The sequence below is a fragment of the Rutidosis leptorrhynchoides genome, chromosome 1 (assembly GCF_046630445.1).
Source record: "Rutidosis leptorrhynchoides isolate AG116_Rl617_1_P2 chromosome 1, CSIRO_AGI_Rlap_v1, whole genome shotgun sequence".
Lineage (NCBI taxonomy): Eukaryota > Viridiplantae > Streptophyta > Magnoliopsida > Asterales > Asteraceae > Rutidosis > Rutidosis leptorrhynchoides.
Window position 1 is genome coordinate 251,198,644 of NC_092333.1, and position 13,854 is coordinate 251,212,497.

Genomic DNA, 13,854 nt, shown 5'->3' on the forward strand with positions numbered 1-13,854 from the left:
CTATTCCGAATCAGTACAATCATCTTCATCTTCAGAAAACTCCTCTTCTTGAGAAGACTCTAAATCTGAAGAGTCAATAAATCCTTCATCATCGAGGCTTTGACAATCACCACCAATGGTTGATAAATCCGGAATTTCGAGTGGGACAGTAACTCCACCTCTTGTTAGGGATGCCTTATCCATATTTAAATCAATACCCGAATTTAAAATAGGCTCTTGTTCTTGAAATACTTCTTCCAAAGGAATATCATATAGTGCACGAGGGATACTGCTTTCAACAACATGCCAATTTCTTCCCAACTTTAAATCAGGCACATAAAAAACTTGTTTAGCTTGTGATGCAAGAATGTATGGTTGATCTCTATACCATTTTCGAGATGTATTGATGCTAGTTGCTCTAGACTCTTTGTCAACCTGCAGCCCATTTCGATCATCAATCTTAAACCAATCACATTTGAATACTAACACTCGTTTATTGTCACCCAAGTATTCCAACTCTAACACTTCTTGTAATATCCCATAGAAGTCAATAATGTTTGTTTTATGACAACCTTGCACTATTACTCCACTATTTTGAGTCTTCATATTCTTTTCACGACTTTGGGTGTGAAACCTATACCCATTCACCATACATCCACTATATTGATTCACTGAATGTGATGGTCCATGTGACAATATCCGAATTTCTGGTGCAAATAATTGTTGACGAGTACTTCCCTAAAGTAAAAACCATAAATGAGTCAGATTAACAAACTTTAGAATTTCATATGACAAACTTTTAAATTCAATAAATATCAAAAACAGATCTTACTTGTTGAAGCCAAGAAGCAAATTGTTTATCATGACGTTCATTTACATCATTATAGTTTTCTTTCCAAGTTCAACTTTGTGGTCACTACAAGAATTGGCATAAACCAATTTTAGTAAACAAATATATATCATATATAAAATATAAATAATGTAATTTAGTAAATAATATTATATGAAAGAATGTACGTACTTTATCAGTTTTTCCATTTCATGGCAATTATTAAGAATGTAAGTGTGGATCTTCTTAAGCTCATTTGCACTCACAGCACATATTTTACGACTACCTAGTGGACGCACTTTGCATGAGAAAACAGAAATTTGACCTTGAATATCGATCCTTTCGTTGTTGCGTTCAGTCATGTTGAATGCACTCTCAACATCATTTAAATACATAGAGCAGAATGTTAGACATTCATTATCCAAGTATCTCTCAGCAATGCATCCTTCTGGGCGAGCATTGTTCTTAACATATCCCTTTAGAACACCCATTTTCCTGAAAGAAAGGATAAGTAATTAGAAACAGTTAGGATGTGTTTCAAAATTTAAAAACCAAAAACTAAAAGTACCTCTCAAAAGGGAACATCCAACGATATTGAGACGGACATGCCAATTTTGCTTCATATGGTAAATGAATCAATAGGTGAATCATAATGTCGAAGAAAGATTGGGGTAACAATCGCTCTAACTTACATAATATGACCACAATTTCTGCTTCTTGTTTCTCGAGAACATCTAAATACACATTTCGTGCACATAACTTCTGGATAAACTCGCTTAGTTCATACAACACGAATCGAACTTCTTTTGTCAAGCAACCCCTAATTGATAACGGCAACACTCGTTGGATGAAAACATAAAAGTCGTGGCTTTTCATGCGTGATAATTGGAATTCTTCCTTTTTAATGCATCTTGATATATTTGAAGCAAATCCATCCAGAAACTTGATTGACTTTAACAGATTTATAACTATGTGTTTCTCATTTTTCGTGAAGTGGAAGCAAGCCATTGGCATTATGAATGAATTACCGTGTGGTTGTAAATGTAAACACTTTTTAAGGCTATGGTCCTTCAAATCCTCGCGTGATTTAGATGTGTCTTTGGTCTTACCCTTAATGTTGAATAATGTAGCAGTCAAACTTTCTGTCACATTCTTAACAACATGCATTATGTCTATGTTGTGTCTCAATTTTAGGTCAGGCCAATATGGAAGCTTGAAAAATATGCTTTTCTTTTTCCTTCCCCGTGTGTCATCACTATATTTCTTATCAAAGCGATAAGGCTCACTAAAATCCATCGCCCCATCAATATCATTCAGAACTTCATGACCTGACTTAGGTATGACTGGCTCACCAAAATCCACCTCCCCATCAAAATTCTTTTTATCCTTCCGCCAATGGTGTGTGCATATCAAAAACTTTCGATGACCCATGTAAACTACTTTTCTACTATGAGTCAAGTATTGAGATGAGGTCTCATTCATGCATATTGGGCAGGCTTTGTAGCCCTTAACACTCCAACCAGAGAGCATACCATATGCCGGAAAGTCATTGATAGTCCACAAAAGGACTGCACGTAATGAAAACTTCTCCATTCTATATGCATCATAAGCATTGACACCAACCCAAAATTCATTTAGTTCATCAATCAAAGGTTGCAGGTAAACATCTATATTAATTCCAGGTGATTTGGGACCTGGAATCAACATAGACATTAACATGTATGGTTCTTTCATACATTTCCATGGAGGCATGTTATAAACGACAAGAAAAACAGGCCATATACTATATGAATTACTTAGGCTGCCATGGACTGAATCCATCGGTCGCCAACCCTAGACGTACATTGCGTGGATCTTCTGCAAATAAAGGATATACTCTATCAAGGTGTTTCCACGCCTCACTATCTGCAGGATGTCTAGCTATGTTATTATCATTCACTCTCTTCTCCTTATGCCACCTCATGTCACAAGCAAGTTCTTTATCTATGAACAACCATTGAAGCCTGGGTTTAAGTGGAAAGTATCGGAGCACTTTTCGTGGTACCTTTGAATCACTTCCACTATAACGAGGCTCTTTACACTCAGAATTGGGACATACAGTATGATATTTATACTCATTTCGATATAAAATGCAATCATTAACACATGCATGTATTTTTTCTCCATGAAATCCCAACTCACGTCTATATTTTTTTGCTTCGTAGAAATTCTTTGGAATTAATGATAGAGTTGGCAAAACTTTTCTAAAGATATCAAGCAAGGCATCAAAGGATTTGATAGACCAACCACTCATTGTCTTTAAATGTAAAATAGCAACAATGAAGGAAAATTTTGAATAATTTTTACAACCTCTATAGAGTTCTTGACGTGACTCATCGAATAACTTACGAAGATTTTCTAAATCTTTTTCATCAGAGGATGAAGATCCATCACTATTCTTCCAGTTATTTCCCCACATACCGTTACCTATATTTTCTAACATTTCATCAAGGTCGTTATCGCTATCATCAGTAGCCCTATCACCTTCCTCAAATGGTATATCATTATCGCTATCATCAGATACATCACAAGACTCACCATGATACACCCATGTATCATAACCATGAGTAATCCCTTTTTGCATTAAATGCGAAAAAACACTACTCCTATTATGATGGCGGAAATTATTGCAAATTTTGCAAGGGCATGGAATTTTAGATGACTTATTCTTTCCACGATATGCAAAATTAAGAAATTCATTGACACCGGATTCAAATCGTGGATCCTTTGTCCTATGAACTACATTCATCCAAGACTTGTCCATACTATCAGTTAAAACAAAATTTCCTGGAAAAATCCCTATGCAAACAATTAAACACAAGTATTTATTTAGTGATTAAAGTAGAAATTAATTGAAAATGTATCAAGTAGTCAAACAATCAGATAAACTAATACAAACTACAAAATTAATAGACAATATATCAATTAGTCAAACAATCAGATAAATTAATACAAACTACAAAAACACTAATGAAGAAGAACAGCTAAAAAATGATAATAACTTATTATATATATATACATATATAAACGAAATTGATACAGAGACACCATAGAATATACCAGCTTCAACAGAGAATGGTTGAGTAAGCTTCCACAAGAGGCGACCGGGTGATTAAGTGGCGGAGAAAGCTTCAACAGCTGAAAAAGAGTCATAATACCTACTAGATCAGCTATTTATGATTACAATTGTTATGTAACAGCAGAGATTTACTTTTGCCCTAATTGTAAAAATATTAGGGCAAAAGAAAAGAAGCGAATCAGAAATTACCAGAATCCGGCTATTTATGCCGTCGGAGATGATAAGCAATTCATTCCGTCGGAGTTGATAAGCGATTTATGCCGTCAGATCGATGTACGTCTTCGGAGATCGATTCACGAAGATGAAGTGTTTAGGTGAATCTAAAAGCGAAGGAGACGAGCAGTTGATCAAATCAAACAAAATTTTATAATAAAGTTATAATAAAGTTAGGGGAGTGATAAGTTATAAACGACGTAGTTATTAGTCAAACAAAATTATACTCCGTTAAATATTAAATTTTATCTCTGTAAATGTTAAATTAGTAAGTACGGAGTATATTTTTATTAGGTAGAGGTTGTATGTTGTACATGGTCATATGAAAAACCTTTGAGAAAAATAATTTGTTATACCTATTTTTTCAAATAAGTGACCATTGTTTGGTCTTTATATGTAAATTTTATGTGGTTACTAATGGTTACTAATGATATCTTTTTTTTTTTTTTTTTTTTTTAATAAGTGACCACTTTTTTATCACTATATGTGAATTTTAGTGACAAGTATTTATTTGGTCACTAATATTATTTAGTGACCAATAGTTAATGACACCTTTTTTATGGTAACTAATATTGAATTATTAGTGACTAAAAAATAAGTGATCACTAAAAATTGGTCACTAATTACCATTTTTCTTGTAGTGTGTAGATTATGTTTGGGCTTCGAATTGTGCAGTTGTAGGACGATTTGGAAATTATTCTCGCGACTAGCCCTATGCTTGTTAGTTTTTGGATCATTTGTGGTGGTTTGTCGGGGCAGTTTAGTCATTTTGTTCGTGATATTTTTCTAGTTTTGTCGTGGGGCTTAGTTAGATCGTTTTTGGTCTGAATGTGAGTTTTTTTCGTGGTTTATTTGTATTTGCTAGCTGCTTGCTAGTTGTTTGTTCTTTTTTATCTATAATAGAATACTTGCCTTTCAAAAAAAAATTGTCATTCAGTTAAAAGTAAAAGGTGTGAGTGTGAAATTGGGATTATAACTCCAATTGCCAAATAATAACTAACATGATCAAACCAGTTTGACAATACATCGCAAAAACTATTAGATATTTAAATTTCAGTTCAACTGAAGCTTTCGGTTTGGGTTGAGTTTTCGCGATATGTGCTAAATAAGACCCTTCAGGTTTACTTCTTAACCAATACTACTTATTAACATAATGTCCTTGTTTTTGTGGTACAAATATTTTGTATATATATTCTCTTTCGTTTCGCTAATTTCTTGCTAGTGTTCCTTAATAAAATCATCGTTTTGAAAAGAAAAAAAATCTCTTTCATTTGGGCCAATAGTGATCTTGCTACTCCTTTTTGTCATACTTTTTAAAATACAACCATAAAGGGATACACAGATAGGACAAGTTTGCAATGAGAAATTGCCAAAAATACAATTTTTTCAAAGTGTTATAACAATATAAACTTAAAAAAAAAAATAAAAAAATAATAATAATAATAATAAAAATTGTCTAATTAAACCATTCAGTCGACCAATATTTTGGTAGACTATCTCATAATGTGGTCGACCACCTCATTTTACAAGGTGGTCGACCAAACCAGGGGCGGAGCCACTCAGTAGACACTAGGTGCCTGTGACCCCACTGAAGTTTTATGTGTAGTGTAATTATTATATGTTAAATTGGAGTGCCACCTCAAGTTTATTATGTGGTGGTATTTTATTTAGGTTTAAAACTGAGTGCCATGTGTATTAAGAATTGTGACAGCATATGATTTCAACTAAATTTACATCCAAGTGTTTAATCTTGGGCCAGATATTCATTAATAGCCCAATAAGTACCAATGTTTGCCCCTTTACAAATGTGCCTTTATAAAAACTCTAACGACCTTGATATAGAATTATAGCTTGTTAAATAAGTTTGCTTGACTATATATATATATTGGTATAAATTTTGTGCCCCCAACGATCTTAAATCCTGGCTCCGCCCCTGGACCAAACATCATTCAGTGCCTGGTTGACCACCATATAAACATGGTCAACCACCACCTCATTTAAACATGGTCGACCAACAAACAACAAACAACCCGAGCGACCAACCTTTTGGTCGACTACTACTTTTCTCAGATCCGTCGCTATTAATTTTCTCAGATGTAAACATGATGTTTGTGCAGTGATGAACTTCCCAACTCTAGCAGCTAAAAGAATCAAATCGGATGATAAAGTAGATGATGAGGTATCATCCTATGGTTCTTGGGTGATCCAGGTAGATCTAAGAACAAAAGAGATAAAAGAGTCGCTCGATTATTTCATTGTTTTGCTCCATGAAATGTGGGTGGTAAAGTCAACAAATTGCACATGGCCATATGTGATAAGAGTTAGTGGGAACATGCAGACAAGTGACTTAGAGCACTGTGAGTGGTGACTGAGGTCACTTGACATGTCAGGCGTGATTTGCTGAGTCGGAAAAAGTGGGGAGTAATGACCTATGTCAGTTAGTGTGTTAGTTAGTATGTTAAAATAATATTTTATTATATTTAATAATGTATTCCTTTGAAAAAAAAAAAAAAAAGTGGGAACATCCGTCGCATGGGCGACTGACATGGGGGAACTTGCAAAAGTGACTTGAGTGGGGAGTGGGTGACTATGTCACTTGGGGTGTGACGGGAGGGAGACTTGCTCTCACTCCCACTGCTCTTAATAAAGTATGGATAGTGGGCCTTACAGCGGCAAACCACCTGTACCCCCACCTATCACCACCATAGCACCATCAGCCACCTGCACCGCCGTCATCAACCACCTGTAACCTCCACCATCAACATCCTGCAAGGCTGCAACCCCCGCCATCTTACCTCCTTACAGCGGCAAACCGATGAAACGAAAAAAACAAAAAACAGAAAAATGAAAAAAAAAAAAAACTCATGATAATCGAAGTTCCGATGGGTGACGGAAACGATTTAGTTGCGCAAGGCGGATGGAGGTGATGAACCTCGGCAATTTTACTGTAGTGGTTGGGTGATGGGCACGTTCGTACGCTTTTTTCGAAACCTGTGGGCTGAAAGTGATCGAGTGGAGCAAAGATGACCTTGATTTGTCCACGGTCGGCCTTGCAGTGTTACGGCGACGGCGGTTTGCTTCCGGCCGAAACATTGAACAGGATTTTGTGATGCGGCTGTCATGTTTGCAAGATGCGAAACCTAAATTTATGATCTTAAAAAACGGGATAGGCTATTAGTTATCAATTGGGGTTTTATTTAGGGATTATTATTGAGCTTTTTTACTTTATATTTACTAATACTATCTTTTTTTTTTTTTTTTAAAAGCAAGATAATATATATTACACAAAGCGAATGATTACAATACAAGACACCGATCAACAGAGAGATCGGCCCAAAACGAAACGAATTGTAAGTCGTGTGCAAAGAGAGCACCCGAACTACAAGGTTAAAAGTTTAAAAATACATGAGGATTAACAAGCTAACTTGACCAATCGATTTTCTTCCCTTTAATACGACTCGAGATCCATTCGAATGTTTTTACTTGAATTTCGTTCACTAGTACCGGGGCACACCACAACTCCTTACGAAACACATTCATATTGCGATTCTTCCACAAGTAGTATGCACAAACCCAAACCACACCTTACCAAATTTTTTGACCAATAGAAGTTGAGGCGTGAGTTAGTTTACCTTCAAGGATATCGACAATCGATGACGAGCATGGGCCAATATTCCACCAATTGTAGATACGGGACCAAACATCCGATGCGAACTTACACGAAACAAGGGAGTGATCAACCGATTCAAGATCTTCATCATAAACGGGGCACCGAACACTATGCAAGTCGATGCCTCTTTTATCAAGTTCGATCCGAACCGGGATTCTTTTTTTCAACGATCTCCAAGCAAAAATTTCAATCTTTTTGGGAATGAGATTATTGTGGAGATTTTTTTTCGAATTGGTATGATGGCCAAGAATATGTTTATCAATGAGAGAGGCCAATTTCTTAACCGTGAAAACCCCATCATTTGCGAGGTCCCATTTCCACCTTTCACGCGAATTGAAATCAAAATGCACCGTTTTAAGAATGTTCTCTAGTTCCAATAATTCACCTGATGTTCTACCTGACGGAGCACTAAGCCATTCCCATTTTGGTTTGTAATTATCACGTGGCTCGTGCTGTGTAGGGCCTGATGTGTCAGGCTGCAAAGAGATTGAGGGGATATCCTGTAGTGAAGAAACAGAGACCGAAGCATGTGACAGGAGACCAGCAACACTTGCATCATCCAATGAAGAGGAAGGATCTGTATTCGAAAGGGAAGCAGAAGCCGAAACAGAAGCATGGACAGCAGCAACAGGAGGAGACTGACTTGGGGTGCCATCAGCGGTTGTTGGAGGCAAAATTGAGACAACAACTTTCTCGATCCGATCACATAGCATGTGTAGTGACCCGAACTTTTCCATGTTTATATATATTAAATGAAATTGATAATTACTTGATTAAGTGTTTCCAACATGTTAAGCAATCAAACTTGTTAAGACTTGATTAATGGAAATAGGTTTCATATAGACAATTGACCACCCAAGTTGACCGGTGATTCACGAATGTTAAAACTTGTAAAAACTATATGATGACATATATATGATTATATATATAGTTAACATGATATTATGATAAGTAAGTATCTCATTAGGTATTTTAACAATGAGTTATATACATGAAACAACCCAACTCGTATTCCATACGATAATTTTTTTTTTATAATACACATTTATGTGCCAATTAACTATGTAAACCATTCCACAAGTTCCATTTAAACGTACATCAATTTAAATGTTTACAAAAGGCACGAAAGCCATTAATTAAGTTTAATACAAGTTTGACCCACTACAAGGATAGTTTATAATCCAAACGACCTCGAGCATGGTTTGGGGCTAAACTACCCAAAATGTTAGGCCAACTTCAAAAGCTAACACCAAAATCACCCCCGACAACATAAGCAGGAGACCACTAGTCCAAACGTATGCCCTTACCCTTGTCCAAGCCGGAACCTATAAAATGGTAAACAACGAGAGGGTAAGCAAGGCTTAGTGAGTGCAACAATTATACATACATATATATAACCTACTTACTTGCAAACACTTACCAAATCCGCATGCATACTAGTTACCTAATTAGCATACCTTTCACATGTATAATGCTAAGTATCACGATAACAAAGCTAGTATTGAAATGTCCCGTTCTTATTGATTAAAAACGTTCCATATTAATTGATTTCGTTACGAGGTTTTGACCTCTATATGAGACGTTTTTCAAAGACTGCATTCATTTTAAAACAAACCATAACCTTTATTTCATCAATAAAGGTTTAAAAAGCTTTACGTAGATTATCAAATAATGATAATCTAAAATATCCTGTTTACACACGACCATTACATAATGGTTTACAATACAAATATGTTACAACAAAATAAGTTTCTTGAATGCAGTTTTTACACAATATCATACAAGCATGGACTCCAAATCTCGTCCTTATTTAAGTATGCGACTGCGGAAGCTCTTAATAATCACCTGAGAATAAACATGCTTAAAACGTCAACAAAAATGTTGGTGAGTTATAGGTTTAACCTATATATATCAAATCATAATAATAGACCACAAGATTTCATATTTCAATACACATCCCATACATAGAGATAAAAATCATTCATATGGTGAACACCTGGTAACCGACATTAACAAGATGCATATATAAGAATATCCCCATCATTCCGGGACACCCTTCGGATATGATATAAATTTCGAAGTACTAAAGCATCCGGTACTTTGGATGGGGTTTGTTAAGCCCAATAGATCTATCTTTAGGATTCGCGTCAATTAGGGTGTCTGTTCCCTAATTCTTAGATTACCAGACTTAATAAAAAGGGGCATATTCAATTTCGATAATTCAACCATAGAATGTAGTTTCACGTACTTGTGTCTATTTTGTAAATCATTTATAAAACCTGCATGTATTCTCATCCCAAAAATATTAGATTTTAAAAGTGGGACTATAACTCACTTTCACAGATTTTTACTTCGTCAGGAAGTAAGATTTGGCCACTGGTTGATTCACGAACCTATAACAATATATACATATATATCAAAGTATGTTCAAAATATATTTACAACACTTTTAATATATTTTGATGTTTTAAGTTTATTAAGTCAGCTGTCCTCGTTAGTAACCTACAACTAGTTGTCCACAGTTAGATGTACAGAAATAAATCGATAAATATTATCTTGAATCAATCCACGACCCAGTGTATACGTATCTCAGTATTTATCACAACTCAAACTATATATATTTTGGAATCAACCTCAACCCTGTATAGCTAACTCCAACATTCACATATAGAGTGTCTATGGTTGTTCCGAAATATATATAGATGTGTCGACATGATAGGTCGAAACATTGTATACGTGTCTATGGTATCTCAAGATTACATAATATACAATACAAGTTGATTAAGTTATGGTTGGAATAGATTTGTTACCAATTTTCACGTAGCTAAAATGAGAAAAATTATCCAATCTTGTTTTACCCATAACTTCTTCATTTTAAATCCGTTTTGAGTGAATCAAATTGCTATGGTTTCATATTGAACTCTATTTTATGAATCTAAACAGAAAAAGTATAGGTTTATAGTCGGAAAAATAAGTTACAAGTCGTTTTTATAAAGGTAGTCATTTCAGTCGAAAGAACGACGTCTAGATGACCATTTTAGAAAACATACTTCCACTTTGAGTTTAACCATAATTTTTGGATATAGTTTCATGTTCATAATAAAAATCATTTTCTCAGAATAACAACTTTTAAATCAAAGTTTATCATAGTTTTTAATTAACTAACCCAAAACAGCCCGCGGTGTTACTACGACGGCGTAAATCCGGTTTTACGGTGTTTTTCGTGTTTCCAGGTTTTAAATCATTAAGTTAGCATATCATATAGATATAGAACATGTGTTTAGTTGATTTTAAAAGTCAAGTTAGAAGGATTAACTTTTGTTTGCGAACAAGTTTAGAATTCACTAAACTATGTTCTAGTGATTACAAGTTTAAACCTTCGAATAAGATAGCTTTATATGTATGAATCGAATGATGTTATGAACATCATTACTACCTTAAGTTCCTTGGATAAACCTACTGGAAAAGAGAAAAATGGATCTAGCTTCAATGGATCCTTGGATGGCTCGAAGTTCTTGAAGCAGAATCATGACACGAAAACAAGTTCAAGTAAGATCATCACTTAAAATAAGATTGTTATAGTTATAGAAATTGAACCAAAGTTTGAATATGATTATTACCTTGTATTAGAATGATAACCTACTGTAAGAAACAAAGATTTCTTGAGGTTGGATGATCACCTTACAAGATTGGAAGTGAGCTAGCAAACTTGAAAGTATTCTTGATTTTATGAAACTAGAACTTTTGGAATTTATGAAGAACACTTAGAACTTGAAGATAGAACTTGAGAGAGATCAATTAGATGAAGAAAATTGAAGAATGAAAGTGTTTGTAGGTGTTTTTGGTCGTTGGTGTATGGATTAGATATAAAGGATATGTTATTTTGTTTTCATGTAAATAAGTCATGAATGATTACTCATATTTTTGTAATTTTATGAGATATTTCATGCTAGTTGCCAAATGATGGTTCCCACATGTGTTAGGTGACTCAAATGGGCTGCTAAGAGCTGATCATTGGAGTGTATATACCAATAGTACATACATCTAAAAGCTGTGTATTGTACGAGTACGAATACGGGTGCATACGAGTAGAATTGTTGATGAAACTGAACGAGGATGTAATTGTAAGCATTTTTGTTAAGTAGAAGTATTTTGATAAGTGTCTTGAAGTCTTTCAAAAGTGTATGAATACATATTAAAACACTACATGTATATACATTTTAACTGAGTCGTTAAGTCATCGTTAGTCGTTACATGTAAATGTTGTTTTGAAACCTTTAGGTTAACGATCTTGTTAAATGTTGTTAACCCAATGTTTATAATATCAAAAGAGATTTTAAATTATTATATTATCATGATATTATGATGTACGAATATCTCTTAATATGATATATATACATTAAATGTCGTTACAACGATAATCGTTACATATATGTCTCGTTTCAAAATCATTAAGTTAGTAGTCTTGTTTTTACATATGTAGTTCATTGTTAATATAATTAATGATATGTTTACTTATCATAATATCATGTTAACTATATATATAACCATATATATGTCATCATATAGTTTTTACAAGTTTTAACGTTCGTGAATCACCGGTCAACTTGGGTGGTCAATTGTCTATATGAAACCTATTTCAATTAATCAAGTCTTAACAAGTTTGATTGCTTAACATGTTGGAAACATTTAATCATGTAAATATCAATCTCAATTAATATATATAAACATGGAAAAGTTCGGGTCACTACAGTACCTACCCGTTAAATAAATTTCGTCCCGAAATTTTAAGCTGTTGAAGGTGTTGACGAATCTTCTGGAAATAGATGCGGGTATTTCTTCTTCATCTGATCTTCACGCTCCCAGGTGAACTCGGGTCCTCTACGAGCATTCCATCGAACCTTAACAATTGGTATCTTGTTTTGCTTAAGTCTTTTAACCTCACGATCCATTATTTCGACGGGTTCTTCGATGAATTGAAGTTTTTCGTTGATTTGGATTTCATCTAACGGAATAGTGAGATCTTCTTTAGAAAAACATTTCTTCAAATTCGAGACGTGGAAAGTGTTATGTACAGCCGCGAGTTGTTGAGGTAACTCAAGTCGGTAAGCTACTGGTCCAACACGATCAATAATCTTGAATGGTCCAATATACCTTGGATTTAATTTCCCTCGTTTACCAAATCGAACAACGCCTTTCCAAGGTGCAACTTTAAGCATGACCATCTCTCCAATTTCAAATTCTATATCTTTTCTTTTAATGTCAGCGTAGCTCTTTTGTCGACTTTGGGCGGTTTTCAACCGTTGTTGAATTTGGATGATCTTCTCGGTAGTTTCTTGTATAATCTCCGGACCCGTAATCTGTCTATCCCCCACTTCACTCCAACAAATCGGAGACCTGCACTTTCTACCATAAAGTGCTTCAAACGGCGCCATCTCAATGCTTGAATGGTAGCTGTTGTTGTAGGAAAATTCTACTAACGGTAGATGTTGATCCCAACTGTTTCCGAAATCAATAACACATGCTCGTAGCATGTCTTCAAGCGTTTGTATCGTCCTTTCGCTCTGCCCATCAGTTTGTGGATGATAGGCAGTACTCATGTCTAGACGAGTTCCTAATGCTTGCTGTAATGTCTGCCAGAATCTTGAAATAAATCTGCCATCCCTATCAGAGATAATAGAGATTGGTATTCCATGTCTGGAGATGACTTCCTTCAAATACAGTCGTGCTAACTTCTCCATCTTGTCATCTTCTCTTATTGGCAGGAAGTGTACTGATTTGGTGAGACGATCAACTATTACCCAAATAGTATCAAAACCACTTGCAGTCCTTGGCAATTTAGTGATGAAATCCATGGTAATGTTTTCCCATTTCCATTCCGGGATTTCGGGTTGTTGAAGTAGACCTGATGGTTTCTGATGCTCAGCTTTGACCTTAGAACACGTCAAACATTCTCCTACGTATTTAGCAACATCAGCTTTCATACCCGGCCACCAAAAATTTTTCTTGAGATCCTTGTACATCTTCCCCGTTCCAGGATGTATT

General features: G+C 35.0%; 2 protein-coding genes across 2 annotated transcripts; both read right to left on the minus strand.

The window, feature by feature from the left end:
- On the minus strand, nucleotides 1-2,560 carry LOC139896919 (uncharacterized). The gene is made up of 3 exons (XM_071879554.1): nucleotides 1,377-2,560; nucleotides 1,075-1,303; nucleotides 1-717 (listed from the first exon to the last, which is right to left on the minus strand). The coding sequence occupies exons 1-3, from the start codon at nucleotides 2,558-2,560 to the stop codon at nucleotides 1-3; spliced, it is 2,130 nt and encodes a 709-aa protein (XP_071735655.1).
- A 40-nt stretch (nucleotides 2,561-2,600) lies between these two features.
- LOC139896929 (uncharacterized) lies at nucleotides 2,601-6,929 on the minus strand. The gene is made up of 2 exons (XM_071879561.1): nucleotides 6,821-6,929; nucleotides 2,601-3,646 (listed from the first exon to the last, which is right to left on the minus strand). Exons 1-2 carry the CDS (start codon nucleotides 6,927-6,929, stop codon nucleotides 2,601-2,603), a joined length of 1,155 nt encoding a protein of 384 aa, XP_071735662.1.
- Nucleotides 6,930-13,854: the final 6,925 nt, after the last annotated feature.